This window comes from Cyprinodon variegatus, unplaced genomic scaffold (genome assembly GCF_000732505.1).
Source record: "Cyprinodon variegatus isolate N-32 unplaced genomic scaffold, C_variegatus-1.0 Scaffold163, whole genome shotgun sequence".
NCBI classification, from domain to species: Eukaryota; Metazoa; Chordata; class Actinopteri; order Cyprinodontiformes; family Cyprinodontidae; genus Cyprinodon; species Cyprinodon variegatus.
In genome coordinates, this window is record NW_015150616.1 from 129507 (window position 1) to 153625 (window position 24119).

At 37.6% G+C, this 24119-nt stretch overlaps 3 protein-coding genes across 6 annotated transcripts in view; 1 reads left to right on the forward strand and 2 right to left on the reverse strand.

Moving 5' to 3' along the window:
• LOC107086816 (patched domain-containing protein 3-like) overlaps nucleotides 1–612 on the forward strand; it is a 3624-nt gene extending 3012 nt beyond the window's left edge. The window contains exon 5 of the mRNA XM_015378020.1: nucleotides 493–612. Coding sequence (XP_015233506.1) covers nucleotides 493–612 — 120 coding nt within the window. The remainder of the gene's footprint in view (nucleotides 1–492) is intronic.
• A 1377-nt stretch (nucleotides 613–1989) lies between these two features.
• Nucleotides 1990–13054, reverse strand: LOC107086822 (ATP-dependent zinc metalloprotease YME1L1-like). The gene is made up of 18 exons (XM_015378026.1): nucleotides 12877–13054; nucleotides 12380–12514; nucleotides 10001–10187; nucleotides 9784–9882; nucleotides 9540–9649; nucleotides 8558–8708; nucleotides 8393–8476; nucleotides 8021–8194; nucleotides 7766–7918; nucleotides 5777–5909; nucleotides 5493–5555; nucleotides 5290–5402; nucleotides 3377–3532; nucleotides 3117–3268; nucleotides 2896–3022; nucleotides 2732–2805; nucleotides 2570–2656; nucleotides 1990–2486 (listed from the first exon to the last, which is right to left on the reverse strand). Exons 1-18 carry the CDS (start codon nucleotides 12910–12912, stop codon nucleotides 2343–2345), a joined length of 2178 nt encoding a protein of 725 aa, XP_015233512.1. The 5' UTR covers nucleotides 12913–13054; the 3' UTR covers nucleotides 1990–2342.
• Nucleotides 13055–15559: 2505 nt separating this feature from the next.
• The window catches only part of LOC107086810 (acyl-CoA-binding domain-containing protein 5A-like), a 15505-nt gene continuing 6945 nt past the window's right edge, over nucleotides 15560–24119 (reverse strand). For 2 of the 4 annotated variants that reach the window (XM_015378010.1, XM_015378009.1), the window contains exons 9-14: nucleotides 22506–22600; nucleotides 20278–20476; nucleotides 19954–20162; nucleotides 19747–19797; nucleotides 16368–16483; nucleotides 15561–16290 (exon numbers count right to left, since the gene is read on the reverse strand). In XM_015378010.1, coding sequence (XP_015233496.1) covers nucleotides 16278–16290; nucleotides 16368–16483; nucleotides 19747–19797; nucleotides 19954–20162; nucleotides 20278–20476; nucleotides 22506–22600 — 683 coding nt within the window. In that variant the 3' untranslated portion in view covers nucleotides 15561–16277. Of the gene's footprint in view, nucleotides 16291–16363; nucleotides 16484–19746; nucleotides 19798–19953; nucleotides 20163–20277; nucleotides 20477–22505; nucleotides 22601–24119 lie in introns of those variants that run through there. The other 2 variants (XM_015378013.1, XM_015378012.1) reach the window with 2 other exon arrangements.

Consider the following 24119-nt stretch of genomic DNA (forward strand, 5'->3'; position numbering starts at 1 on the left):
AAGTATTTGCTCCTTTTAGGACATATTGCCACGTGTTTTCTGTTTTGTTAAGTTTAAATGTTTCAGATTGTAAAAGAAAGTTAGGCTTAAAACCAAAATCTTTCCAAAAAAAAAACAAAAAAAATTACATTAGGTTTGGATAGATTTTGAAAACTTACTCACCCCCCCCTTATAAAATCCAGAATAAACAGTTTGACATTTTTATTTAAAAAACTGGGGTCCTTTTTTTCAAGCCACATCTAAGCATAACTCCTGTCGGAAATCATGAAATCCCTTTTATCAAACCAGTCAGACATCAGGTAGGTAAAATAATTTTGGTTCAATGTAGAGAAATGGAATGAATTGTTATTTAGCCTATTGATCCACTGATTAAAAGGCAAATTTGAAAGAATTGCTTTAAAACTTTCCACAAAGATGATACAATTCTTCAATTTAAATATTTTATTTGGAGTTTGGTGTTTCTGCTACGCATTACCAGTCCTTATAACACAGTGGAAGAGATCTACAGAGAGGAGCCATTCAGAGTGCACACAGCATAAATGCACTCCTATACATTTATATACAGGATTCCCAGCACTGAATCGTACAGTATGTACATGCCAAGCAAAGTAGAGAGATTAATAAACTGAGAAAACCATCTTTAAAACTGAGACCAAGGTGAAGAATAAGCTAAACTCTTGTGATTAGCGTATAACCTTTAAATAAGGATCTGTTCTAAGCTTGGAGTATGTTGCATCAGACATGAACCACAGAACAGCTGAATTAATCAACGTCTTCTAAAGTCAAAAATGCTGCTTCCCAGCTGTTTTAGACAACCTGACACATTTATTATTGCTGAAGTGCCTCTTATCTTATCCAGCCTGAGCATATAATTGCTCACCCTTAAAAAAAAAAGAAACATCGCTTACATAAGCAGAAGTGGACTGGATATTGCTCTGCAATTAGGAATAGAAAGACAAAGCAAAAAAAAACAAAAAAAACATTTGGTTTGTCTTCACTCCACACATTTGTAATTACAGGAAATTCACTCAAAGGCTTCCAAAAAGCCAAACTAAATAAATAAGGATATATTTATTTACGTTAAAATTAGACATAAAGTGCACAAACAGTAATGCACTGGAAAACAAATGGCTCATTATACATTCACATGTAGGCCGCCTTTATAAAGGAGCAACAGAAACCTGTGGAAACCGGTGAAGCAAGGAAACGAGAACATCTATGAAATCCCCTCAGAGATAAAACATGAATGTATTTGTATAATGGCTGGACTGGTTTACCATCATATCAAAAATGACTCCAAGTTCACAATGCTGTTCATTTCAAAATTCAATTCTTTGACATTCTCTTCCGGAAAAAAAAAAAAAAAAATACACTTGTTCCATTTATTGTTTACATTCATGGATAATTTCTTCCCACTAATTGATAAAACAACCTGAGCAACGTGCTGATCAGACATGGACATATTGGTTGGCTCCTCTGGAAAAGATGTGGAAACAATAATTAGATCAGTCTGTTTTATAGTAGTAGCATGATCCAACTTTGAAATACTGTAAAAAAAATAATCATTCGTTTCCTGCAATTGTACAGATTGAAGAAAAGATTACGCTTAAAAATGAGATATGATTTGCTGTATCAAACAACTACAAATGAAAGGAGACATTGATTCCTCTTTTATACTGGGAAAAGATCTGTAAATACATTTTTCTTTATTCTTTACACCTCAATGATAAACCAAAAGACATTTCAAACCAAAGTAGTTTGATGTTTTTGAAAAAAGGGAGGCTTTATAAAAAGAAGAATGTGTCCTACGATGTTTTCCACCTTGTTTAAATACCTGGATGTTGTCGGTCCAATTTAATATGGAAATAGTGCGTTTGATAAAAGAAAGCATTTTCCACCGAAAGGAGAAATTATCTTTTTTAAACGCAGCATTTTAGCAACAAGGTAACCCTTGAATTAATACTAAAAAAAAAAAAAGTGCCATCAGTGATTAAATTTAACTTTCAGTGTATACACAGCAAGTACACACATTTCAGTTGATTTTCAACCATTATCCCATGGCAAAAACAAACAAAACAGATTTATTCTTAGGTGTAACACACATCATTCCCAGAAGGAGCGGAATATAAGCATGTCTGCATCTGTGACTCTATGCAACATCAACCTGCTGTTTGTTGCTTTAAAACATATCAGCACTTCTAGTTTGGGAGATTCTATGAAATCATGAGGACATTAAGTAAAGAACTTTTTAAAAGACGACCCTCCTGCTAAATGCATCTGATCCCATTCTCTTTAAAATCTATCTGCCCCTCTCTTCCCGTTCGTGCTCCTCCCTGCAGGTTTTATCTGGTCTCCAGGGTTTTGCCCTCCAGAACCAGCTGAATCTCTTTGGCGTCCAGCGTCTCATACATGAGCAGAGCATCTGCCAGGTTCTTATGCTCCTTGGCGTGAGACTTTAACAGGGCTTTGGCACGCTCATAGGAATCCTGGAAGCAGCAGGACAAAAGGTGTTACTTAAGCATCAGAGGAGCTGAAGAGGTTTGAATTTTTAAATTTGATGGAGGCGGACCTTCAGAAGAACCCGGACTTCATGCTCCACAGCAGCTTGTGTCTCTGGACTCTGCGCCGTCAGGTCAGAGTAGGTCATCACACCTAACTGATAGACGAGGAGAAACAGTCAGAACCTAAATCAGTGCAATGCATTTTGTAATTAATAATTTGCTTTTCTTACCTTCTCACACATCCCATATCTGGTCACCATCATCTTAGCAATCCTGGTAGCGCTATCAAAGTCACTTGATGCTCCTTTAAAACCAGAATTAATCTCCTTTAGCATGAGCTTTCCTAACACACACACACTAACATGGCCATCAATCTCCCATCAATGGTTCGTACCCGTTGTGATGTTCTCATGGCCAAATATAATCTCCTCTGCCACACGGCCGCCCATACTGACATCCATCTGTGCCAGAAGCTGAGAACGGGTCTCACTCCACCTGTCGTTCTCTGGAAGCATGGAAACCTGTAGGATGAAGAGTAAGTCAAATGTTTGCTGCACAGCAATAATAGATGAAACTTAAAGAAGCACTTCAGCAACAGGTCCAGATTTTCCTTACGTGTCCCAGACTTGGGCCTCTGGGCATGATGGTAGCTTTGTTGATCGGCATGGCGTCCTTGGTGTAATACGCCACGATGGCGTGACCGGATTCATGATATGCCGTGATTTGCTTGTTCTTGTTGTCAATTTCTGCACTCCTTCTCTCGGGGCCTTGGAGAAAAGAGAGGAGAAAGGAGGGAGGTGAGGTAACAATGACGAAGCATATCATTATCTCCAGGAGCAGGGTCATCAGATCGCCACTAGCAACTCTTTACACACCCATGAGTATTTTGTCTTTGGCAAACTCCAGCTCCTTCATAGTGACCATGTCTTTGCCATCAACTGCTGCCTTCAGGGCGGCCTGGTTGACCAGATTTTCCAGGTCGGCGCCGGAAAATCCAACGGTTCCTCTGGCAATAAGATTGGCCTCAATGGCTGCAGGGAGAACGCAGAGCAGACATGTCGTCATGGAGATGATTTGGTTTGAATGATTTAACTTAATACATCATAAGCATTAGAAAAAGCTGACGGCCAAAATTTCTTAAACTATTTACAAAATGTTTTGCATAATAAGAATCAGTTGTTAGGTAGGGCTTAGTAATCGTTAATTAATTACTGAAATAGTTGTCAACCGATTCAAAAATCGATTAATTTTTAACTGGAGTAAAGAGACTAAAACAGCCTTTAGCTGACAGAGAAACCCACTTACAATTATACCTATATTTTAATATAAAAAAAAAAGATATGTAAATATTTTTCATTTAAGGTAAAAAAAAACAACAAAAAAACAAAACATTTTGTCTGTAAATATGCTACACCCGGAACTCCAAAAATGACAAAGTTTTTGTTTCACCTGGTTTAAATTCTGTAAAACATATTCTTTAAGGAACCTCTTGCTATCCGTTCATTTATCAATTAATCAAACAGTAATCGTCAGATTAATGGATTAGCAAAACAACTGTTAGTTGCAGCCCTATTGTTAGTTAGACCAACACAAAGTAGTGCAGAACCCAAAAGTGGAGAAAATTTTATTTTTTATTTTTAATGTATTCAGCTTCTTCAAACCTACACAGCGTTTTGCATGTAGGTCCATATTTGCTCCATCTACTAAATCATTGCAAACTTCAGGGTTATTTCTGCTCTTTAACCATGTTGCCCTTCATGCATCTTTAAGGGCAGATTAGACTTCTGCAACCGCACACATAAAATGTCGCTTGGGTCTGGTCGCGAACCAGTTTTGCTGGTATGCTTCTGCACTGTCGGTTGGAAATTTCTGGGGACACACAGCAGTTTCCCGCCAAAGTGCAAGAGGGAGCCTATTCGAAAACTCGCGAGAACTTCGGCGGATGGTCACGAGAACTTCGTTTTGGCAGAGACCTTAGCATGTTTGTATAATTTGTAGGCATCGTACAGGTGGTTGTACTTCCGAACCTTCTCAATTAACCTTTCGTCATAATATTCCATTGTAGTTGTTCCTCAGTTTTTAAAAATGGCACCCCGGCACTGAATCGAGAAGGACGACTACTTAGACAGCCGGAAAGGCATACCAAGAACCAATCACAGCTTCTTATTGTCTGCGCACTTCAGCTTGATGTCCGCGTGGATTTGTGACCGTCCGACGGGTAGGCAGGATTTCTTTGAGGCATAGAGACAGATTTGACGGTTGCAGAGGCTATTCATCAGAAGCATAAATTGGCCTTTAACCTAAAGAGTTCTGGAGAGCGAAATGAATGGCTTTCCTACACAGGGGAGACAGTGGCGTATGAAACAGGTTTGCCTGCCAAGGTTGGAACCTCATCTCACCTGCATTGCCTACTGAAGGTGTTCAGAGGGCCTGGAAGAGCGTGGTGTACAGCAGCCCCTAATGGGTGAATGACTGAGTGCAGTGTGAGGAGGTTTGGGGCTCTTGGACTTAATAAAGCTCTATACAAGTACGCCAAGATTTATATCACCATTTATGAACAGAAGCTAACGTCTGAACTGTGGATGTATGCAGCTCCTCTAGAGTTGTCCTTTGAACCAACAGCTGCATCTCTACTTTTTACATAAAATCCAAATAAAATCATGACTTTGTTTTAATAAAAATTAAATAAAGTTCAAGAAGTATGTATAGTTTTACGAAGATGGCATCCTGTACTGTAGGTAGGAATTAACCGGAGAGGAACAGCACAAGACCGATGCTAACGGCTCACCTGGATCTACTTTAATCTTCTTCAGGTACCAGTTGAGAATCTCCGTCCGCCCCTTAACATCTGGTTTGGGTACAGTCACCTGCATGTCAAAACGTCCCGGGCGGATCAGCGCACTGCAAAGACAAACCCAGAAGCAGCATAAAGCACATGGCTGCAGCGCCTTGATCGGATTTCTGAGTAGACCGTAAGAAACCAAAACCTACTTATCCAGAGCTTCTGGGAAGTTAGTGGCTCCGATGATGATCACCCCTTCATTCGATTTAAACCTAGGAAACAGCAGGTCAGTGTCTGTACATGCCTGGCCAACATCACACTGTCCACTCATAGTTTATTATCTGAGCATTCTGGTATGAACACACGCTTTTTATTGAAAGCTGCAAAGATTAAATCGCTCTAGAATGTGATCTAATTTCCTAATCAGAATAGAAATGAAGAGAACAGCTGCACAAACATGAAAACATGTCCCAGATTGTTTCTGAAAGTTTACCCATCCATCTCAGCAAGCAGCTGGTTGATAGTCTGTCTGGAGTAAGGGTGCATAGGGGACTCAATCCTTTTACCCCCCACACTGTCTAGTTCATCAATGAAGATCACACAGGGAGCATTGGCTTTGGCCTCTCCTGAGGAAACAGCAAAGAACAGCAGTTACACCCCAATGCATGCATCTGCATTATTACTACTACAGCTGTAAAATGTTAACAGAGCTCCTGTTAGAAGTTTATTAACCATTAATTTGGAAATTTTAAAGATGCTTTGGAATCATGTTACAATGTCAATACAACAACACTTTGCTGTCATGATCTGGCCTGTTTGCTCCCCCTTAATTGGTAATTTCTTTCACCTGCCATTTTCCCTCCCTGTCTCAATTATAATTTATTCCTCTCACTTGTGTCCTGCTCCAGGGAGGAGACCAGTTTAAAGTTCCTGCATCAAGTTCTGGTTCCACGTCCTGTCTCAGCTACCCTCTGCCACTGAGCCTGCTCATCTGCACCTGATCCTGTCTGCTCCTGTGCGTGACCACCTGGTCAGCCTGCTAAACCAGAGTGTCTGAGATTGGGCGGTGCCCCGCCCCCCTCCTGCAGTATCCGCGAGCCACAGCTCCACTTTAGTTTTCTTTATTTGATAAACTTGTTGAACTTTCCTACTGACTGTCTCTCCTTGAATACTGGGTCCATCTGTCCGCGTTTCATGACATTTGCTGCACAGTTGTTTTTAAATATTGTATATTGTGTGTAATACAAACATAACTAAAGAAAAAACAAAACCAAACTGACTAAAATGTGTTTGTACCACCAGGAATGCTGAGTTTAACATTTATTTATTCGTTTTTACTTTATTGAGGTTCTGGCAAGATGCTAGACCATTCTTCCATTTTTGGGACATTGGATTTACCCTGGAACTGTGAAGTAATAGTGACCTAATCTCTGAGGTGATTGTGTTCCAGTTTCCTGTCTGGGGAGGATCATATTCTCCAATGTTGAACACTTCTAAAATGTTTTTTGAGTGTATAAAACAGCAGTGACTCATTTCATCTTGTGAAAAGTAGTATTTTTATGACTGACTAACTGTAACTTAAACGATTAAAGAGCTGTTCAAAAACGGCCATCGTGAACGCAGAAGTCTGGTACTATCCCGTTTCCTCGACTTTCCCACTCGTGATTCTGACTTTGGTTCCAGTGGTAGAGTGGGTCAAGATTCTGACTTCAGAAAACAAATACAGAGCCTTTTCAGGAGATTAAAGTTTGCAGGTTTATCCATGTGTGTTTGGACCTTATTCCCACTTTTAACCAAACTGTTGTTTTGTGTTCAAAGTTCATGTACGTGTTAAATCAGACCCTCAACATTGATGCTGCCATTACCACGATTATAGTTTTCTTACATCTGAAGCCTCTCCTCAAGTCCCCCAAACTTTATTCTGGTCAGTGAAGACAAATAGTTATTTTACTGTTATTATGTATGTAGCTTGTTATTGCAGGCAGTTGCATTGTAGTCCAGAGTCGGCAGTGACCCTGATTTTCAATCATCCTCCAAGAACTTTTCTTTCATTAGATGAACTTACATTAATGTTGTTCGTGATACATAAAAAAAAAAAAAAAAATACAGATAGCTGAATTTCAAACAGGACAATGACCACTGGAAAAAAAAAAAAAGAAGAAAAAAGCTTAGCTTAAACAGCTTAGCTTCTGAAATGCTTCTTTCTTTGATTATCTGTCTTTAAAGCTGCACCCCTGAGAGGGAATATAATGAGCGAAAAGAAAGGTGGTCAAATATGCAGCCAGAATTATCTAGAAACTTGTTGACAGTTGGAGAAAGCGCATCATCCTTGTGCCACTTGTTTAAAAACATTTAACCAAATATTGGGGGAATGCATTTATATAACTGGGGAGTCCAAGCAGGACAGAGGCATCATTAAACACATAGATAATGATTTAAGTGTGTTAACTTCTGAGCGGAAAAGAAAGGAAAAGGTACCCACTGAAGAGGTTCCTGATGCGACTCGCTCCGACACCAACAAACATCTCATCAAACTCTGACCCAGAGGCGTAATAAAACGGCACATCGGCCTCTCCGGCCACAGCTCTGGCCAAGAGAGTCTTTCCAGTGCCTGGAGGACCGACAAGCAGAACACCTAAGATAAAGAGGGAATAAAGTAAGAAAAATAAGTAACAGTCCAAAAGATGCAACAACGAGGTTCTATCGACAGCCTGCAGGTGCTAAAAAAACATCCCACCCTTTGGCAGCTTTCCTCCGAGGGCTGTGAACTTCTGTGGGTTCTTCAGAAACTCCACAACATCCTGGAGCTCGTTTTTTGCTTCTTCAACTCCCTTCACGTGCTCAAACGTCACGTTTTTCATCTGCACCGGATCCACCGCCGAGTCCAGGCCTGTTGTTGTTCGGAAGCGCACTGCTCAAAAAGTTCAGATTAAAGTTCACTCCAGCACAGTAAAGAGATCTAGTCAGAGGAGCAAGTTGCTCTGTTTGGTTTACAGTTAAAACAAAACTCCATTGGAACAAAGAAACAAGGGATCAGAATCCTCTGAAAGGAATTTAATGCAATTTCACAAAGTTGATAAGAAAAAAAAAGTCATAAGAAGGCCTTTACCTGATATGAAAGGAGTCTTAGAGAGACCATAGAGCCCAACCAGAAGAAGGATCAGGAGGATTAGACGAGTTCTCCTCAGAGAGTCTGAATCCACAAAAGGGCCATATTAGTTTTGATAAACTCCTGCAGCGTTATTCTGTTTGTTGGACTTGTGTTAACACCTGCCTTGAGTTCGCTGCGTCAGAGCTTGAGCTTTGAGGAAACCCTCAGCGAAGCCCCTCTTAAAGGCGTCCTGCTGTCCATCTGGTACGTTCTTGTTCTTCAGCAAGCCGTCAAGGCTTTCAACATCAAACCCTTTATCACGTGTAAGGAAACCCTGCAGAAGACAAGACCACTCGGTGATATCCATATAAAAATAACACCCAATGTCAATTCAAAGATAATACGATGTAAGGATCTGATTGGATACAGAAAAATATTCTTTATGGAGATCTGGTCTCTGAGGTCACTTTTTCTAATGAAATTAAGACAGAAACATGTACAATGTTTAAAAAAAAAACTCAAACGTTTTCCCTCATTTGGTCACATAATACATAAAAAAAACCTTAAAAAAAGAACAACCGCCAATGCAAAGTAAAAAAACCCAAGGCCTTGAAAAAAAAAAAAAGACTTTTTGTAAAGAAGTCACAGACAGTGACTCGATTACAGCAACCCCAAATCTTTTCCGGATTTTTAATTTTCAAAAAACGCTAAATTTAGACTTTTGTTAGTTTATAAAAAAACAGAAAATTAAAGATACATTTGTTTTTTTTAAAGGTTGGTGCTGATTATTCTGACATCAGTCTAACTGATCCCTGATATTTGCAGACAATATTTTTGGGACGATTCTTAAATGCCTTTTTCTTCCTCTATTTACTGGAGAAAGACTTTACAATGATGACAAATGCTACAAAAGTCTTAATTTACACAAAAAAGGGAAACATTTACTAACAAAACATTACCAATTTAAAACAAAAGAAGGGAACGGCAATGCAAACACTATACTTGATCACAAGACATGGCTTCTGAATACACAAATGAACACAACAGCCAATTGATCAGGCAATGTATCAGTCTATTTCTATTACAAAATCCCAGTGAAACTCTCTGAAGTTTGTAATTTCCATTTAGCTGGTTACTTGGTAGCCATATATCCTTGAGACCCCACCTTTATAAAAGATGGCGTGAAAGTCTCGGAGTCCACGGGCCGCTCAAACGCCGACTGCACTCGCCTGGTTTTGCTCCTTAAAGTTTTAAAGCCTCGGCTCTGAAACATTACTTAAAAACCAATAAAGAAAAGATCTGAGTTTCTAAAAGAAAATAGGAACACAAACAGAATATTGTAACAGATGGAAATACGCAGTCTATACTTTAAAAAATAAATCAATAAATACAACTAATCAGCAAATTACCTGGCCAGTGTTTAAGCTCTGTGCAGACTGTCTGCAGGGGGGACAGGTGCCTGTTTGAGAAAGCAGGAGTCATCAAAGGCGTGGGGCCCAATGAAAAGCCTGAGTAAAACACAGAAAACAACAGCTTTCTGTTCATTTTGAAATGACTTAAATACTAAAAGAAGATCAGCAAAACATAACAGGCCCCAGTCCCTAAAGCGAAGCAGTTCGCTCTCACCGTGCTTATTGTAGAAAAAGGAGGAAGAGGAGAGATGCGATGTCCTCCATGCTGCCTGTCCCCGGGCTGGGGACGACACTTCCTGTGTGTTCAAATGTGGAAACATCTGGTTCACCAGCTCATCCAGCTGCGGCTTTCCAAGGTCGGAAAAGCCGAGGTCCCGGAGGTTCCACATTGAAAGCGCATACTGTAAACCAGACATGCAGACAGAGCAAACTGTGTGTTAAGGTTTCAGAATGATTGGCCTCTTCTATGTCCTTTCTTCCCCTTGGAAGGTAAAAGCCTGTTTTTTATACAGTGTGAGACAGGGGCGATCAATGAAACTGACCCTGATGTTTATTTCACTTCTACAAAATTCACCATTAAGGAGTTTGAACAATTAAACCCTAAATAAATATCAACTGAGGCAAGGGGTGGAAATGATAAAAAAAATAACTTTCAATATACATCTATTCTATACATCTACACATCTAATGATCACAGCATTTGTCAATGACTGATGCTCTTGGTTTTGTTTAGTTTGATATATTTTTGTTTTTTAAACCAAATATCTCTAAAATATTTTGTTGGAGTCTTATAAAAAATAAAAATAATTGTCTTAAGTTTGTGCCGGGATCTGTTGTGAGCTTTCTTGGCAGTCTTTGACGCTTTAATTACATTTAAATCTGCAGATTTAAAGCAGCAAAAAAGAAGAGGCCAAATGATCCTATATGATATAAGAAACACACGCAAAAGAGAAATAAAAAAATAAAAAAAACTATATTAAAGTATGAATTTTGAAGGTCCATCTCTCTCTCATTTACACAAATATCATCAAAGCATTTGTGCCACACCACTGACAAAGACTCTCATTCAATTAGTTTTTCATACTTTAGGCTTTCTACTTAATAAATCTTCTTTAGATTCTGGCCTGAATGCATTACAGCATGCATGTAGACTATGATCCTGACTGAGACTGTTTTTCTCTGACCATAACCCTCTGATATTCCTCCGTAGCCTGCAGTCCCCCGATTAACCACTGTATTGCTGTCACTCCAGTAAGCTTTTAGCCCTCAAGTTCTACACATAAGAAGGCGTAACAACATGGTGGTAGTTGTGTTCTTGCAAGCTCATTGAATTCCATGTAATGTACTGCTAGCTTAAATATATAAATCATTAAAATTTGGATTTTTAGATAAATATAAATACTGTGGGCCTTTTATTTCTGCTTTCTATGCAGTGCTCTACTCTCTTAGAGGGTGTTGGAGACATTGCACAGAAACGGGAGGGAGAATTTGACACAGTATACATCGAAGATGACTAGCAAGAAGCCATTTATATGGTTAATTCTACCTTTATATGTAATTTGCTCAGAGAGACACTGCATATACTACTAAATCGTCTACATATAACACCTTTTATATTTTTAGAAGATGGAACGCTAGGTCTTTCCCTTATGCAATAAATGTGGAAGAGAGGTTTGGTCGTATTACCATTATTTCTGGCAATGCAGACTGATCAAACGATTCTGGGGAGCATTCTGAAGAGTGACGTGTTTCATGTAAAAATCAGCTGTGACCAAGGTTTGTTTCTTCTTGGCATCCCTTCAAAATCAGTCACTCTGACACAATCGCACTTCAAACTTTGTGACAAAATGATTGCTTGTGGCTAGAAAAAGCTTTTTAATTAATTGGATTAAGGATAAACCACAAACTATCACACAATGGTATAGAGAAATATTTAGAGTCCTCCCTCATTAAAGGATTAGTAGAGTTCTTAAGGGTAATGAGAAACATTTCATTGATGTGTGGTCTCCTCTGCTTAGTAATTTACCAAAAGAACTGAGAAGAGAACTGAATGAGAGGTCAGAATCCTATGAAGTGGAAGGCCTCACCATATCTTAACTAATGAACAACCTCCTTTTGTATTACCATGCATCTTTTTTCTTTCTTTGATCACCAGGCTAGATATGATTGTGTTGATGTCAGGCTTTAAATATGTCTGCTAATGTTTGCCGGCCACTGGAGACATGATTTAACGAGAATGTGACATTGTACGGTGGGTTATTTTTTTTTTTATTTGTTTGTTCCTGATCCGTATCCCATATTCATGTTAGATGATAGGCAACACAGTGTACAATTTGTTTTATTTTCTGTTTGTGAAAACACAAAACTAATAAAAAATAAAAAATAAAAAAGGGAAAGAATCTGGATTTATGCGTCAAATATGATCTGTAATTTATTGCTTTGGGGTTTCTAAAGTTAAAGTTGATGAAATCAGACTTAAAAAAAAAAAACAACTTGTTTAAACCACTCCCTTGCAACACAGATTGTTTGCTGACATTTCATCAACAGAACATCACCTAGAGTTGCATATTGTAGCAGTGTTTTTAATAATTACCTCTGTGCATTGTGGATCTGAATCTGGAGCAGGTTCCTTGGGCTTTCTGGACTTGCATGTGGCACTGCTGCTGCTTCCAACTGAGCTCTTCAGGGGATGTAGGATGTTGATGAGGTGACTGAGAGGTAGAGTCACCTGCGACCATTAAAATAATTAGCAGCAGACACTATTTTTAAATCCTAGAAGTAATATTAGTTCAATCTAAAAACGTGTATTCCAGTTATTGCTATAGATAGTGGCACCAGGCGCACTAGCTTACTGAAAAATAGTGTCAAGGATTGCAGTTTTTTTGTATCCAAATGTCAACAGGAATTAGCTTTATTTAGAGTAAACAAAGAGTGTAAAGTGCTTGCAGATTCAAAGAGAAACTAATACAGAGCAGCAATATCCTCATTAGATAAGCAGCAGGGTCTGACCTAGGAAGCGACGGGAACTGGGGTAGGTCAGAAACAAAACAACAACAATGCTAAAGCTAGTTCGGCCCGTTAGCTCCTTACCTGCGGCTGGACCGACATTGAAAAGGAAAACATCATCCGCCTGTTTCCACTAATAGCATCCGACTCACTGATATCTCTGTTCCTGACCCTTACAGGTGTCTGTTTGTTTCCCTCTGCTTCTCCCCTGCAGGCATAGCAAGTTCAGCTACGAACTTCAGCAGCCGGGGAATAGACCGGATATGACGCCAACAGTGTTGCGGCGAAAACGGTCCCCGTCGTCTTCTTCTTCTTCTAAATTATTTTTCTTTTGGCGGTTGGCAAAAACGTTAGCTGAGCATTACCGCCACCAACTGGTAAGGAATGTGGACAACATGACAAAAAAAAAAACAAAACAAAAAAAACTACTATATCCTGTTATACAATTTAATCTGTTTCAAAAAGTCATATATGACCTGACATCCTCTGCTTCCTGATTCCTTTGGCAGTAAATCAACAATCTCAAGTTTCACTTTCATATTCCTAAATTTCCTATTTAACTTGTTTCTCTGAATCAAATATTACCTACAACCCAAAATAACATGTTCCATTGTGTCATCTCCCACACGATCACATTTCCCTGTCTGATGTTTCCCTATTAATAAAAATAATCCCTGTGTTCTTCTTCTTATGGACTTAAAAGTTGAACAAACTACGATAAGTAACACTTTACCTCCACTAACTGGTATGCAGTGAGATTAATTATCGTTTATGAAATCAAATCGTGTTAATCCACTACGTTATAAACATATTATTTTTTTGTTTAAAAAGACTAATATAAATAGGAGACTGGCAATTAAAATAATTATAATATTTAGCAAATTTCTTATTTGTAAATATAAGTTCTCATCATTCTTACTTTTTTTTCAGAATTTGGTTTAAAAAATTGAATTATATTTATCCACTATTTACAAGGGGACCAACAAAAAAGAGAGCCTTAAATCAATCAGTTATTTTGAATTTTTTTTATAATGTCTAATTTTATTTGTACCTCATGTCGAAATGTAGATACCCATTCCACTGGTAAGCCTTGGTAAATGTTATGTGTTATGTTTTTTGTTCTGTGTATTTTCTTGCCAACCAACATATTTATTAAAATATACAATAAATTTTGCTTTCCTAGAAAAAAAACAACAACAGAATTTGTATGTTTGGCCCTTAAACATTTCTTTTGCTATGGGTGCATTAAATTAAACCTGTCTTTAATTCTTTCAAATTCTATCTTTGTGTATCTTTTTTTTTTGTATTTTCTCACAACCCTGTCCTCTCCCAGAAGAAGCTTTCACTTTAGCAGATAATTATCAGATAAAGCAGTTATCAATGTTGAGAATCTGTTCCATTTTCTCTCTCCTCTAAACCACTGAGCAGTGCTGCAGAGGGCAAACATTTCTTTTATTTACAGGTTGATGATTTTGTTGATGGGGTTGCTAGTTCTCACCGTACTGCCTTAGAAAACACAACCCCTTTAAAAATGAAAACTGTTAAAAGTAGAAAGCTGGCTCCTTGGTTTATACAGAGCTGCGCACTTTGAAGCAAAATGCTAGGAAACTGGAGGGAAAATGTTGCTCCACAGGCCTACAAGAATCCTACATAGTCTGGAAAAATAGTTTACTGCTGTTTGGGATGACCCTTCATAAAGCGAGAGCTTTATGAAGCTGGAGGCAGTATAGTGAGTTATATCTCACTATACTGCCTCCAGGTTTAACCACAAATGGGTCGGTTAAAAATTAAGCTTAAGCATATTTGCTGTTTCTGGGTCAAATTCTAAGGAGACCCCAGTAGCATTGGTCCATTTGAGATTATTTTAATGCATTATTTTTTAACAAATGTTCCATCCAGGTTATTTAAGAAAGTATTCCCTTTGATCTCCTCCTCCCTTTGAAATGTCATTAATCTCTCCCTGTTACAGGTATATTTACCAAAGGCTCTTAAGGTTGCTGTAATTAAACCTTTAGTTTAGAAAGCGTCTCTTGACCCAGATGACTTGGTCAACTATAGACCTAATCCAATCTTCTTTTCTTTTCTAAAATTCTTGAGAAGGTACTTGACAAACAAGTGTGTGACCACTTACACCACAATTAACTTTTTGAAGAATTTCAGTTGGACTCTTAACTCTCTGCTTCTGAATGCAGACAAAACAGAAGTTATAGTCTTTGGTAAAGAGTCTTTGAAAAAGAAGCTGATTAGTCAGACACTTCATTTGGATGTGATTAAATTGTTCACATTAAGCCTGGTTCTGCTGGAGGTTTCTTCCTGTTAAAAGGGAGTTTTCCTCTCCACTGTCTCTACAAGCATGCTCGGTGTGGGGGATTGCTTTCGGAAGAATGAGTCCATGCAATCATCTAGTTTTCCTTAGATACAAAACTTTGAACCAATCTAATAGTAAGATCTGGTTTTATTGTCTTAGTAAAGTGCCTTGAGATGACATGAGTTGTGAATTAGCGTCATTCAAATAAACTGAATTGGATGTTAGCAATGGTAATACCGACTGCTAGCTTTCTAAATATCCAGCAGGACACACAGTCATCTCATGAATAAACCCCTGTGGTTTGGTCAGATGTAGCCCTTATTAACATATTTCAGTCATATGAATCAATATTTAGTGAACAAAATGTGTCATTGTTCCATTATTTGTTGTTTTATTTTTTTTAAAACAGCAAACGCTTCCCAGTATGAACACTGACATAAAATCAGGTTTGTTTCAAAATTGTTTTATTATATATTCTACTTTTTTTCATGCAGTCAGGTATGACAATTAGATTAATGTGCAATTTCTTCTTTTCATCTGCAAAACTAGTAAGACGATTGTTTAGATAAGGCTAATACAGATTGTCTCTACTCCCATAAGGTTTACATAGCAAAAGATTTATTAGGTTATAAACACTAACACTTATTCCAGCTTTTTAAGATTTCTTTCTTTATAGTCCCTTAGTTGCCATCGTGTTTCCATGCCCTTTCATCCGTTTTCATTTGTTTACAAAGCATCACTTTTTCTTTTGATTGTTATTACACAAACCATTTCTACAAAAACAAGGATGAAGATTTTTACTTCTTACCAGCAGCTTATCACTGTATTGACAAATTAAATACAGCCTTAATTTAAACGAAATACTTGTTACATGAATTTTGCATGTGGCGTTTGCAGAAGTCCCCCAAAGTCTTTAAATATCTAAAAATAAAACAGATTTAACACTGATAAATTCATACATTCCTAAAACATTCAAATATACCGTTAACAGTGTGCTGGTGATGGGGCTCACATTTCAGACAATAATAAGCCAGTTTCACGCTTTTCTAAAAGGTTTCCTCTTCGGAAAAGTTTTCTTTTCCTCCAAGCTTCAACATCCTTCATTTGGGATGTTGGCTTAAAACAAGCCACAGTGCAACAACAGTGCATCTTTGATCCCCGTTAACCATCAGACTTCTCACAGAATTCTCCTGCAAATAGAAAAAGAGGAGTTAGTAAAAATAAAACAGGAAAAAATATTAATATTTTAGGCATAAATTCTGCTTACCTTCTTTTGCGAAGGAAATAGAGTTGAACAAGCCAGTGGCTGATCAGAGGCCAGACGGCCACCAACGCCACAGTGAGTGGAGACAGGTGAAAAGGCCACCTAAATCTTTTGAGGAACTGCAGCAGACACAAAGCACAGATACAAACTGAAGTAAACACACATCATGACTACAGAGATAACTGCTATTCTTATTATTGTTGTTATATATGCTCCCTTTCAATCGTAGTGGGTTAAAACTGAGAATTTTCTAAATGTTTACCTACTTATATATATGAAATGTTGCTTGCCGTCATGAAAAATGGCTTTTCTACTGAGATAATTAGATATTCGTCTTTCCTTATTGAGCTTAAAAAAATGAAGATTGAGCAAACAAATATAAATGCAGCACAGTTTTTGCTGCTCTTATTTTTCAGGAGCTGAACCCAAAGATCGAAGATATTTTTCAAGAACACTAAAGACCCATTTCTCTCCAATTATCTTAAATCTTTCCAGGTCTGTGTTAGTCAGTATTTCTCCTTTGCAGAGATTATCCCGCATACAGAGACCATAATTAGACTGCATGATTATTGCCCAGGTGAGCCATGAGCTGGCCACACTAAAAGGCCACTCAAAAATGTAGTATCGCTTTATTTGGGAGGATCTGAAACTGAGTCAATATCTGGAGAAGTTTCTTGGTTATCTAAACTGAATCCTCCTGGGTTAGGGTGGCTCTCCATGGTCTGGGGTTCTGGGGTCGCTGGATGTACTGCTAAATGCTCTGAAACGCTTGTGGAAATATAAAATGGTAGAGAAAGGAACAATCAATATCTATGGACAAAAGCTCTGGTGGGCATTCCTCAGGTCAATCTGCCAAATACATGCTATCTCAAAACTAGCCGTATAGTACTAGCAGTGTGGCATTTTGCTGTGTGACAAAACAACATTTTAGACTGCTCTTTTGATTGTGCCCAGCTGTGCAATAATCATCTAAATAAGCTTGAGGGGAGGTTAATGGGTGATTTCAGGAAAGGAGAACAGCTCATCACCACAGATGTTGACATTTTTGTAAAATGGCCCCTTTGTGTCCGCTTGAAGGAGACTTACTGTAGATCTTTGGGCTGAGACCATAAAAATTGAGAGCAACAACTAAACTGTTGCAATAGGGTAGGGCTAGGAAGGTCTTTCACCAGACTTCTCTCTGGCAGACTTAAACATTGATTTATTTTTCTTTGCACTCATTCTAATAAAGATTATTTATGAACTATATCCTAAACATACCAAATTAAACTTCTAAAACAGATGCTGCCAAACTATACATCAATGTATGCTACACAGTGAAAATAAAGAAAAAAGACTTCTTGTCTTCATTCACTTAATTATTCAGTATTTGAATGTTTTTGCTAGTTATTCCTCCGACAGAGCTTTTTGTTTTAAGATTTAAAGAAAGATCATGATGGTGTGTTTTTGTGTCACTTTTAAACTAAACTTCTTATAGTAAATTGGCTAGAAAAAATCCATCTCTTATTTGTTGAAGAGGTCTGTATTTCCAATATTCTTTTTTTAACTGTGTGTTAGAACTATTAAGTAAATAAAACATACAAAAAACAAACTGTTTTACCCATGTACCTAATATTTTGGCCAGTTCCAGGAGGGTGTCTACAGAACAAACCTCTCCACCCTGTACCTGTCCTCGAGAGGGAATGTCTATCAAAAGCATGCAAGCCCGTGCACAAGCCCATTTCGCTCTGTTTAAAAGTTGCAGTTTGCATCGCTCATTCAAGCTTACTTTCCAAAAAAAGGTTTGCAATTTTTCAACTATGTCAGACTCACCACCGGTAAGTGAAAATGGGGATGAACACGTAGGACGGCCTTACGTAAACATATCACCACAATGATTGACACTTAGGAAGACCACTTATTTAGATGATCCACCCGGATAAAGAACATCCTCCACTATTAGGGTTGTCAAAAGTATCGATACTCAAAAAAGTATTGATACTGAAACGTTGCATCCGGATACAATATTAATTTTCAAAAGTATCGATACAGTGCCACCTAAACAGTCATTCACCTAAAGTGCAGAACAGAGGAAAAATCACTTTCTGCACACTGTGTGATGGAATAATTCTGTGCACTTTTCAGTTTCACACTTTTTTTGTAACAGGTGCAGCTGCTTAGAATTATTTTTTTTTCTTAACCAGTTTGGCCAGTGTCATTGTTATGTGTGCAAAGCAAAGCCAAGTAAGGAAAACTTAATTTTAATTTTGTAAGTTTTTTACCAAGCTTGCTTAATACTGTGCACAGCATACAACCTCAAAATATTCTTCTTATTGTTTATTGTATTTATTTATTGTATTTTCATTATTAATGAAAATTTCTGTAGAATTTTGGAGTCTTTGTTTTTATCCTTGTGGTATCGAAAATGGTATCGAGTATCGAATATTTTCCTTAGTATCGGTATCGAGTTGAAAAGTTTAGTATCGTGACAACCCTATCCACTATACCTTTAATGCCTATATGGAAGATTTTGTTTAAACTGGTTCTATTTGGCTGGATAGATTTATTTTTAAGAAATTGGCAAACATTTGATTTAATGTTAACCTCAGGGACCCACACACCTCTTTCTGTTGGAAGGAAGAGGCCGTCCCATTCTCGTTTTTACCCCACAAATTTAATCCATTCACCTTTATTCACACTTGATAGTAATGTCTCTAGAAGTTAGAGTAACTTTGTAAAATTTTCCAGATGCAATAATGTCAGGAACTCATTTTCTTAGCTTCTACTGAATGTCTTGAATAAGGGCATCATGGTGGATTCTGTGATCTTTTACCCTGCTTTGTATTTTCAGATAGCTTTTTAATTTAACAAGTCAGACAGTAATCAGGCCTGGGTTTGGCTAGTAAATTGATCTAAAATGTGGTTATTCAATGAATTCATGATTTAAAAATTAGGAAATGTGTGTTTTCATAAAAGGCTTCCCCCAATTAAATCAAATAATCAATTAAAAGCTGTTTGATAATTTTAAAATAGGATATTCCTATCACATCACCTCACTATACTCCCTCCAGCTTTAACGAGAATAGGTCAGTTGAATGTTAAGCTTAAACTTATTTGCTGTTTCTGGGTCTAATTAAGAGGAGACCCCAGTAGCATTGCTCCATTTGAGATTATTTTAATACATTATATTTTAACAAATGTTAAACATATTTTGCATTGACTGACACTTAAGGGTGAAGAAACTCATTTTTTTTAATAATACTAAATTGCTTTTTTTTATCATAAACAACATTGATTTTTGTTGATTAATTCACACACAAAGATATTTGCTGCACCCCTGGCCAATCATAGCTTCCATAAAAATAATGGGAATATTGAGGAGAATTATAGAAATGATAAGAACCTTTCGAGCGACGGATAAAATGCCGTCTTGTCTTGGAGATGAGGATCTTGACTACAAATAAGAAAATATAGAAATGCTTTTAAGTAGATATATGAGGAATATAAACAGAGAGTGTAAAAAGGCAATGCTGTACGCAAAAATTAGATAAATGGAGAAACTCGGATTGCACTGTAGCATAAAACATAACCGTGAGTTGTGGTGAATCACCTGTGATCTAGTCAGCTCCTCCAGAGCATGCAGCCTGTGCAGCACGTTGGTCATGTTGTGCTGCAGCTTCATCAGAGCAGCTGCTATTTGCTTATCTGCGTTTCCCCTGGTAACAGTGACAGGATGTCTGCTTTGTATCACACAGCTGCACTCACCGCCTGCACTTACACAACGTGGAGGGCTGTAGGTGGTTGTTGGTGAATGCAAACCTACAACACAGGTCCCATTTGGAAGAAGTTAAAGACTAAGAAAATGCTGTTTACATAAACTGAGCACATGTTAGGGATGCACTGTTATGTTAAAAGTAAACCAAGGCAGGCTCACCTATTTCTCTTTTTGATAAGGAGCTGCTGTGTCCGCTTGGACCCACTCTTTCTTTGATGTAGAAACCTCCTCCTGGTATTTCATCTTTAGCTTCTTTCAGGGTTGTGCTGCTCTCAAACCAAACATCGCTCGTCTTCACCAACGCTGCTCCTGACCCGGGTGATCGACCTTTTGATGGAGACAGTCGTTGCATGCACATCTACACATGCAAAGGAAAGTTAGGCACAGCTGAATAAAAGCTAATAAACTACAAAATTAAAACTACAGATGAGATGTACTGGTCTGTTTTTCTCTAGTTGATCAATTCCAATTTTCCTACAGGGGATACCGGAAGATAAGTCCGGAAGGACAAGAAAAAAATGAACTGCAGTTTGTTTCTGTGATTAAGTTAATAGCTTGAATGAATTAACGAACATTTGGTTACATTTGAGGAGCAACTGTGATCTTTTAAACTAGTTTTCAGTGTGCTCAGGGACCAAAAGAGTCATAAATGGAGCATGCCAAGCAAAAAAAAAAAACATTCAAAAAGGATTTGAAATGGCAAGTTGAAAAAGAAAATGGAAATTGAAACCGGAATAGGCTTTCTTAAATATGTGATAAGGAAAGGTTTTTATAATCAGATTTATGAATTTTGTTTTTTAAATGTCCATTCAGAAATGGGATTTAAAAATGTATTTTCAAATTTCAGTATTCAATAATGGATTAATATATACACTTCAGAGTTCCTCTTTAATAATTCAATTAAAAATGTGCAATCAGAAAATCTTTTCAAATTGCATGATTAAAATGTTACATTTAAATTGGCTGGTTTTGTTTTTCAGTGACTCTTTAGGTCTTCCATATACTCCATGCTTTCACTATTTATTATTTTGTGTTTCTTCAAGCATGTAAGATTCTTAGATTTAGATTATCCCTGTAATTATACCCCCAATCTCTCTCAGCAAATGTTTTTTGTATTTTGTCTGCTAACTGTTTATTTCTAGCTTTATAAGTTAGTTGTGTGGTTTGATACTTTACCAGGTAAGATCATTTAAGCAAACAGGAATAAATGCATAATAGTTTATTGTGATCAATATAGCCAGCCTCATAAATGATCCTGGTGGCTCTTTTCTGCAGAGTGCATGGTGGTTTGAATGATTTCCTGCAGGTGTCTTCCTGAGTGTAACAGATCTTGTAGTCAAAAATCACACCTAAGATTTTTATTTTATTAAGATGTCCCACCTTTACCCCACAAATTTTCAAATAACTTAATATAAAAGGTTTCTCCAAATCCAAAGAAAAAATTGTTTTAGTCAAACCAGTTTTTCAGCTTATTTTACCCTGGTGTGATGTCACTCAAGAGCTGCTGTGAGCTATCACCTGTATGGGGAAAGAAAAAACTTACATGTCCTTTATGGACAGACTAAACAGTACTGGTCCCAATCCTTTCCCCTGATGGACACCATAAGCAAGCAATGTCCAAGAATAATGACTGATAATCACCCATTTTTCCAAATTGTTGCCTGCTACTTAAACAGCTCATCATCCACTCTAGAACAACGACCCCCATCCCCTCCTGTACACTACAAAGCTTTAATTTCTTGATTGTTAGATTGTGTCAAACTTTTTTGTCAGACCAACAAGTAGACCAGTTGTGGAGCTGGTGATTTTATCTATTAATTCCAGGATTGCCAAAAATGTTGATCTCTGGGATCTAAATCTGTACCGACTTTCATAAAGTAGTTTGTGTTTATCAACAAAGTTGTCAATTCTGCTAATATTTTTGGATTTTGTTTTTAAAAAGTTATGAAAACTGTGAAAGTATAGTGTATGGTTTGGTGTCCATTTCCAGTGTTGCATAACCATGTGATCATTTTGAATGTTTGGAAATGTACCCATTTGGAAAGAAAGGTTACATATGAGTCTGTTGTTTGAACTGCCTGGACAAACTCTTTTGACTATTGTCATATCAATGTCATCACAGAGAGTGGATCTTTTATTTTTACATTTGCTGATTTATCCCTGTATAAATAAAACAATTAGATGTTCCCAGTTGTTTCCAAGCCTTTGTTGATAGCTGTAATATAATTCATTTTTCCTATTTTTTTTTATGTTAATAGACTGGTGGGGTTGCTTACTTTGGTGCATTCAATAAATAGAAAAAAAAAAGATAAGAAATATTTTCTCTAGATTTGACGTTTTATTTTCATAATGGCAATGTTTTCATCTTAGGAAACAAGACAGCAAACCTCTTCCATTGCTAGATGCTCCATTGAGTCACAAAATTCCTCATTGTCCGAATCTATGGGGCGATGGTTCCTCTCAGGATCAGCATATGGGTTGTCTGAGTGGTCAGGTAAAAAAAGGTATACCGAAAACATGAATGCATTTATCTTGTCCATTTGTTTTCCTTTGATTAGTAATTCTATAGAGTCTATGAAACCTATAAATCTATAAACTTATTGTAGAAGGTGAAATACATCTTCCTTCAACTTCAGCATTTTTAGACCTTACCAGGTTTTGTATTTGTATAGAAGCGAAAATGGTAAAGCTGAGTTACAGAACAAACAGGGGTCAGGTGGTTATAATAAAATGCACATAAAAAAATGAACAGCTTTATGGAAAAGAGCTGTTTGGGAATTTTGTGGCACAGTGGTCCCACTGCTCCCCAAGGGGATGGGTTAAATGCAGAGGTACATTTCTCTAAGGTGAGATCAATGAAGTTATTTTTTTTTAAACTATCATAAGAAACATGACACGAAGGTTTAAAAGACAAAGCGTTGGCATTGTAGATACAACTACCTTCACTCGTTGTGTAAATGGATTAATACGTTTATTATAAGATCTAAAGTCTTTTATTCTACAGTGAAAAAAGTTACACAAACATAAGGATCAGTTGAAGCTACCTAATCTAAAACCTAAAATACATAAAGGTGTACACATTCGCATGTGTCACAGAGAGTATGGGCTGTGCATATGCAACCTGTCACACAAAGGATTATGGGATTCATCATTGCTCCTTCAATGGAACTATGACAGGAAGCATACAGGATCTCCTTCCTATCTCCTTCCTCGTTGCCAACACTATTTGGAAAGAACATATAGCAGGGAATGCTGATACCCATCTGCTTTGGCTAAAGAGTCCTTACATGTTTACTGTATTCCGATCGAGGCAGTAAAATTGAAACGATGACTAAATGTGTTGAACTATCATTGTCAAAGTTTAAGCATTATAGTGACGGATGTGCAGGAGAGCTGTGTTTAAACCAATGGCTGCAAAAACAAATGAATCAAAGCAATGTTGTGAGGAGGAGAGTAGAGAATGACCGATACAGGTATTTAAATGCAATGCTGATATAGATTTTTTTTTTTTACATTTGCTGACAGCTGATTGCTGAACTGTGCTGACGATTTTTGGGGGCAGATTTTGAAGCTGATACTGCTTTTTTTTTTTCCATTTACACGATTAAAGTGACACAGTTCCAACAAATGTTAAAAATGTCTATATTTAAAACTGTCAGGAGTCCTGTCTGCGTTTTTGTGTTTCTGTGTTTGTCTCCCTTCCTCCACTAGGAGGCGCCTAGCTCTGGTCCGCCACCTCACACAACTGCTGATGGTTAACGGAGCGTTCTTAAGCTGCTGACTGCCACTACCTTGACCCCAGAGTGTTTGCCAGTTTTGAGTACTCTAGCCAAGCTGAGTTTTGCTGAGTCAAACTGAGTTTTAGTCAACCTGAGTTTTAACTTTGTTTTTTGTCTTTGCCTCTCGGCAAGAAGTCATCCTACAAACTGGATTTTTTGGACCTTCACTCCATGGAATGATCAACTGAGCTACAAACTGAGCTGGGGTTCAAACAGGAGGTT

Bases quoted from the DNA above. Each gene is read 5' to 3' on its own strand.
- LOC107086822 (XM_015378026.1), bottom strand. From the start codon at position 12,912: ATGATGTTTTCCTTTTCAATGTCGGTCCAGCCGCAG. The intron at 8,709-9,539 runs GTGGGGTCTCAA...TGTCTTCTGCAG, and splicing joins TCACGCCATCTTTTATAAAG to GGTTTCCTTACACGTGATAA. The intron at 2,806-2,895 runs GTACGAACCATT...CTGGTTTTAAAG, and splicing joins CCATGAGAACATCACAACGG to GAGCATCAAGTGACTTTGAT.